Here is a 7,109-nt window from a genome sequence, read left to right as displayed (position 1 = left end):
CGCGCAGCGCCGCGGCCGAGGCGTTCTATCCTGCGAGCTCGAGCGGGTTGCCCCACGCGCGCTTGATCTAGAGCAGCAGCTGCGCCTCGTCCGCCGCCGGCTAGGAGGACTGTGGGGCCGCGTAAGGCAGCAGACCCAGCAGCAGGAAGCAGCGCGAGTAGCAGGCCAGGGAGGCACGGGCGTGGTGCCTCCATGCACGTCGGTTATAACATGTGGGCCCTAGACATTATAGATAAAAAAAATTCATGTGGTTTTTTTTTTTTTGCTAAAACATATGTGTGTTGTATAGTATTTCTATTTTTTTCACGTATTCTCAATTTAACCTGATGCGAACTACAATGTTTTTATGCCCTTTTTTCTTTACGCAAAAGAATTTTGTCCTAGTGATGTTTTCAGCTGTCGACACCTCAGAAGATTCTGTGATTGCTGTATCTGCGAGATGTGAGATGGATGATGTCGGGTTGCTCGTTTTGGTTTAAGTTTGTCTATTTGTGGAGCGGATTGGACCTCGTTTTGTTTACTCGGTCTATTCAAATCTTTTGGATCGAGCAAGTATAGAATTTCCAGTAGGGGTTTCTGAGCATTTTCTCATCGCCCCATCGTTTGAAGATTCACACAGTGCCTGCTGGAGCACCAGTCACAATAAGTAATTCTAACTGGGGATCAAACAAAGATAGCAAGGCTGCATTTGGAACATATACGTAAACTGCTAAAGTGAGCATCACCTCCACGCGGCAATAATAACTGCCATTATGAAAATTATGATAATGCCTACTGTATAAGAAAATCATGGCCATACTCGATCTGCACATTCACTTCGCTTGTACAACACCCCAAACAAACGTCCCGCTTTCGGCACCCCAGTCTGATGTCTGAACCGGGAAAGTTGGAAGGACAAGGACACCAGGTGAAATTTGGCCTCCCCTGTACCCCGTACAGATTACTCGTATGCAGTCCAAGCTGTAGATTGCTTAGCGACCAAACAAAGGTAGACTCAAACAGAACAGTGCAACACAACGTCTCCCGCATGTGCTGATGTACAAGTACAACACAGCTCACAAGATATATATACAACACTATATACAAATGTACAGGCAATGGATTTACCCAAAAAAAAAAGTACAGTCAATGTAGGCATATATATCTACAGAGTCGAGATCGCATGGTTACAGCTGCACAGCTAGTCGTCAGAGCTTGAGAAATCAGGCTACATATTGGAGCTAAGAAATGGCATCCATCCAGTGGAGTCGTCAGTGACTCGAATATATTGGACTGGTCATATATGTAGATCTGCAGTTCTGAATCCCTCACTGTAGGATAGCCAGTAGCCTTGTACCCTTCATCTGTATAGGTAATAACATTTTGTTTCTCGAACACCTGTACAGGTAATAACATCCCCGTCGCCTGTATACGCTTCGTCTGTACATGTAGTGATATCTTTTTAAGACAAAAGACGTACTGACAGGTAGTAAGGTCGCAGGCCACCTCGAAACATGAGAGGAGCTAGAACCTGTCGTCATGAACATGAAGAGCCTGCTTATCTCGGTTCTTGCTACTTGCTAGTACTCACTTTAGCTCCCTGGGAGTGGGAGGGAATTGTCCACAATGAGAAGCTTCTCAGGATCCAGAGGTCCATTTTCAGTGTCAACAACTCGGCTATGCCATTGTAGACGGTCGGCATCCTTCTTGACTTTGAGAACAACATCAGCTCTGTCCCGAACTATAACGGCACCCCCTGGCCGGAGAATGCGATCCATCTCAACAAGGATGTCGATAATCCCACATCTGAGAATAGCTTCGTGTCAAGATGGATAGCTGATCTAGGATTTAATTTAACTGCAAGGGATTATTATGTACTACTTGAATTGTTCATTTGCTTCGTGAGAAGCAGTCTATGCCTTTGTTGTTCTTTTTCAGAGGCTTAAACAGGGCAAGGTTAGCGGGTCACTTACTTGTGAATATGGGAGCTGAAGATTCCATTACCATGTATCAGATCATATGTTCGTGGATAAGTAGAGAAAGCTTCACACCTGAAAATATATTAACAAGTAACATGGAGAATTAATTCGTATATCTGACTGTATAGTTTGGAAAGAACAAATTATTTGAAGAAAAAAAAAGGTTTCATTAACATTACCAGTCAGTGTATGTTCCAATCAAACCACGCTCATAGATGACACCAAGAGTATTCTCTGTTGTATTTGCAGGAACCACATTCATGACCCAAACAGGATGCTTGGACATAGCAGCAGCAAAGCCACCAAAACCAGCACTCATGTCCATGACATTTCTGAAAGTTCCATTAGACAAATATTTTAGATATGTTAGATAGAAGTTTACTCTTTTCTCCCAAATCAAAGTGTCATTTTTATATCTCTGAATGGACAACCACTTCATTTCCCCACTCGCTATCCTTGGTGGCACTGCACCAAGTCTTTTAGGCCATTTTTCCATGGCACCACCAGCACAGCCATTAAAAGGTTCAGGTCTTGGAATACATGTCATACACATTGAAATATTTGCATACCTACAACCATAACAAAAGTTATATTTAGCAGGACTGTAATGTTGGAAGAATTCAATAAATGAAACTTTGATGCAAGGGCCTGTTTGGAACGGAGGAATAAAAAACATAGGAATGGAATGAAACACAGGAAACAGAGTGACAAAACAGACGAAAGGAAAAACACAGGAATTTCATAGAAGTGGGTGTTTGGAACACATGAAACAAAGAGTATATATCAAAGCTTCACTAATGTATTAGATGCTACTAAACAAGTAGTTGCAAGGTGCATGCATGGTTCTACTCCCACAGATGGCGCACGATGTGCCTTAATGAGTGAGTTTCCCTCGGACTTCGCAAAGGGAAAGAAACCATGAGGTTGAAGTGGATTTTAAATTTCCTCCAAAACGTACAGGTATAGGAATCTTTCCTTTGAAAAGGAATCAATGAATCCTTTGTTCCAAACACATCTACAGTATCTAAAACTACAGGAATGCCAATTCCTTTGAAATTCCCGTGATCCAAACGCAGCCTAAATATTAGATTATTCCATGGCTCGACAAGTGTTTTCCCCCAGTTCGGCAGCAAGTTCCTTGGAATACACTGGTGCACCTTTATTGTGCTCATATTACTTTGAACTATCCATACTGTGAACTCTCCTAAAATGTTCCTTGTACTATATTTGACTAAATAAACTTGACAGCTGCACATGACATTAACCCATTCAGAACAGAACATAGGTAGAAGATGATATAGTTTTAGAATAAGTTCATACTGCAAGGCCTTTAGAATAAACAACGAATACAACTTACTAATTTTCGTCAGTGTCAGATTAGCAACCACAAAATCAAATTAAATACGTTTATTTATCCAGCTAAACTATTGTGTGCATTGTCATATCGCAAGGATAACATGAACGAAAAAAAAAGGATTTGTGCCGTGGTTGATAAGACAACAACATTTCAGGATGCCGTGGTTTTTCTTAAGCCGGCGCAGAGCCTCTGCACTAGGCTGCACCACTCGCGCATGTAATGCTGATGATTGATTTCTCTATCCTTCTTATTAATGAAACGCCGGGTAACTGGGTCTTTAAAAAAATTCAGGATGAGTGTTATCCTTTTACAAATTTACACAACTTCTAAGTGGAACAGGATAGCTGAAGCTAAAATTTGCAAATGTTTCGTTGCAATGGACTGGAGATGCAAAGTGACAAGGAGGCTATTATAAACTTACCAGGCACTATCTGGGTCTTCTCCTGTACAGAGTGGTGGCGATCCTAAGAGCTTTGCATTTGCTTCTTGGTCACAGTGGAGATGACAAGAAGGTTTTCTCCAAACAGAAATTGTGCCATCTTCAGACACCTTGGTCCAATGAAGCTTATTCAACATATCATCCATAGCTAACTGATTGTCCTGCATGTCTCTCGTCGCTTCATTCGAAATGTTGTATGTCGATTTCCAGTTGACAGGTGGCCTAGAGAAAACCCAATAGCCACCAGGTTGGAGAAGACGGTCAATTTCCAGCATATAGAGCCCATCTGGAATCAGCTATAGGTGAATGAGAACAATAGCACTCGACCAAAAAAAAAAATGTACTTTAGTACTGACATCGACATATGAGGTGTTCTGTTCAGTGTTCACTTTAATTTGCCAATAGGAAATGAGTCACTTTAATTTGAAGAAATTAGTAATCAGTGAAATAATTAACTAGATACAGCGAATAGATGATGCATCAGGAAGTATGTTTGGTCAGGATTCAGGAATAGCATGATGTCTTGCATGTCCTACCATGAGCAGTCCATGGAACAAGGCAGTCCGCACAGTGCACCATGTCGAAGGACCTCGATGGATATGGTAGCCTGTGAGCAACAAGCGCTCCGATCATTGCAGGCAGTCCACGCTCCAAGGCGAGCTGCACTTGTGGTCCAAGTCTATTCCTCGGAGCAATGGACATGGTGAGTATGCCATAGTTGAGCAGATAGTCACCAAAGCTCGCAACCTGCAGTGACACACATCGGCACGTGAACAGGGAGGAACATGACAATTACATCGATCTCGACAAGGGATGGCAATCAACTATTAAAACTTTTATGCGAGTACACACCCCGCACCCGAAGTCGAGCGCCGTGCGCACCACGCCGCCACGGAGCGGCACGACGCGCTCCAGCTGCTCGACATAATCCCGCACCCCCTCGGTGAACACCAGCCACTCCCCGCGACGGCGAACGGGGTCCTGCTCCTGTCCAGCCGCCACCTTAACAGGGGGCACCGGCGGGAGGTCCACGTTGGCGTACCTCGCGCGGTCGCGGCGCGCGGGCCAGGGCGGGGGCGGGCGGTACCCGGGCGGCGGCGGGACGCGGCAGTGCGGCGGAGGCGGCGGAGGGTGCGGCGGTGGGTCCTTTGGCGGGTGGTGAGGAGGAGGAGGCGGCGGCGGGCGTGGAGGGCAGTGGCGCTCGCCCGAGGGAGGCTCGTGGCAGGGGACGTCGTGGGTGGCGTTGGGTGGGCACGGGGGAACGGGCGGCGGCGGGGGGTGGGGGTGGGGGTCGGGGCCGGGGTGATCGGGTGCGGGCGCCGGGGCAGCCGCGGTGGTGGAGGCGCTGGCGGAAGGGGGAAGCTGCGGCGACGAGGAGGAGGACGCCGCGTGGTGGGAGTTGGAGACGACGGCGGAGATGAGGAGCAGGGACGCGGTTGCCGCCGCGACGGCCGCGGCCGCGAGGGAGAGCGCCCGCGGCAGTGCCTTGAGCACGGCCGTCGTCGACGGCACCGAGAGCGGCATGGCCCCCGCGAGGCCGCGAGCCAAGTCCGCGTATCGCGCAGTACGCCGCGCAGGGAGCAACGGCTGGTGCGGGCGTAAGGTGGAGTGGTGGGGGATCGGATGCTCCGGCTCCGAGTGATGAGTGCGGCGAGAGTGGTGGCGCCGTGTTGGTATTTGAAGAGGCAGGGGCAGAGCAGAGGAGACAGGAGAGCAGTTGCTGCCGCGCGGGCCCGGCCGTTGGGGCTTCGTGGGGCCTGCGCCAGCCGTGGCTCGTGCTCGTTCGCTTTACCGTCTTTCGTCTGGTGCGCTCTCGTCGCTTCGACATGCGAAATCGCGATGGCCTAACGGATTTTGTTTTTTTCATCCGTGCAATGCCGTACAAACGTACAGCATCTCGTATGGTTCTTCAGAAAGACCGTAGACTACGTATTACTACTACAGTCCAAACTCCAAACTGAAAAGCGGCCGGCCTGTAGACGTACACAAGCAGGGTCAATGTCAGTGAATCAATGTTGTCAAAAAAAATGTCAGTGAATCAAGGCTCTGATCGACAGGAATTTGCTTAATTTGTTAGCACTTAAAAGTACAATTATTATTAGTACTCCTATAAAATGTATATATTTGCACTTGCACGGTTTCGAATTATTCCGACAATGGTAGTATTAATCTCAACGAGTCGTACGGGTAGGACGACAACCAATTTTGCAGCTAACGCGCAACACACCACGAGTCCAAAGGAGGCCGTGGCAGGTCGTACAGTACAACCCCACCGTAGGACTGCACGAACCCATGTACCCAGCACATCTTTTACCACGATCCAGGAGGAGGATCTCGGCTGCCGTCGTACGTTACGTTTACGTACAACTGCATCTGTCCGTGCTCCCTTCACCGCAACGATCTCGCGCGTCGTTCTCGACGAACGACGGCGACTCGTCATGATCGTAGCCGTAGCGTCGCTGGCTTGCAACTTTGCAAAGCAACACAGGACCGCGCGGACCGCGGACCCGTCGCGGCGGGCGCAGTAACGGCTCGTCGTCGTCGGGACACTTTCTACCCGTATCTTGCAAGCTACGTACGAGAGCGGTCAGACGCGACGGATCGGTCCGCCGAGCCCGTGCCGCGTGTGTGGCCGCCGTCTCTCGCGCCGGAGACTTGCGCGCGCAGGGCGGCGACGGCGACGGCGACGGCGCGCTCTCGATTTGACAACGCAATCTAGCTACCCGCCACTTTTTTCTCCGCGCCGCGTCGCCTTCTCGCCGTACGGTCACAAGGAAACGACGAGGAGGGAGGTTTCCCTCCATGATCTGATCTTTCCTAGCCTGCCGCCTGCACATCTGCTGTACACTGTCCTGTAGAGTGCGTTTTCTTTCTCCAGGCTCCGAATCTGCTTTTCTCGCCTCTCGCCTCTCGTTTGGCTCGACAAGGAAGAGGAAGAGCCGCTTGAGATGGCGCCAAGGGACTCCGCGTCAGCTTTGACGGGACCAATCCGGGCGTAGAGATGTGCGGCCGCGCGTGCGCGTCGTCTGGTTCGCCGGAGCATCACCGTGTCCCCTCTTCGGACGGCGACAGCCACTACCAACGTGCAAACATTATCGCGAGAGCTCAGTCACTGTCTTATCAGAGCAACGGCAGCACAAAAGGGCGCCTTTCCCAAGAAAAAAGGTATTCGCACCAAAACATGTGGGCTCCATCCCTCCATATATATTACCCCTGATACAAAAGAATGTAATTATAAAATCTGTGATGGTAAAAAAATTTAAGCTTGACCAAATCCATAGTTCATACTTCATAGTATTAGCATTTTTATCTCTGAATGAATAAACTTATTATTATAAAAATATATTCTATAACT

The 7,109-nt window shown here is 48.7% G+C and overlaps 1 protein-coding gene across 1 annotated transcript; it reads right to left on the bottom strand.

The window, feature by feature from the left end:
* Window positions 1–1,007: 1,007 nt before the first annotated feature.
* On the bottom strand, window positions 1,008–5,412 carry LOC136453776 (probable methyltransferase PMT19). The gene is made up of 6 exons (XM_066454326.1): window positions 4,607–5,412; window positions 4,291–4,501; window positions 3,737–4,040; window positions 2,138–2,527; window positions 1,953–2,030; window positions 1,008–1,785 (listed from the first exon to the last, which is right to left on the bottom strand). The coding sequence occupies exons 1-6, from the start codon at window positions 5,276–5,278 to the stop codon at window positions 1,572–1,574; spliced, it is 1,869 nt and encodes a 622-aa protein (XP_066310423.1). The 5' UTR covers window positions 5,279–5,412; the 3' UTR covers window positions 1,008–1,571.
* Between the last annotated feature and the right edge of the window lie 1,697 nt (window positions 5,413–7,109).

This window comes from Miscanthus floridulus, chromosome 5, assembly GCF_019320115.1.
Source record: "Miscanthus floridulus cultivar M001 chromosome 5, ASM1932011v1, whole genome shotgun sequence".
NCBI lineage: Eukaryota > Viridiplantae > Streptophyta > Magnoliopsida > Poales > Poaceae > Miscanthus > Miscanthus floridulus.
This window is presented reverse-complemented; position numbering and strand designations above follow the sequence as displayed.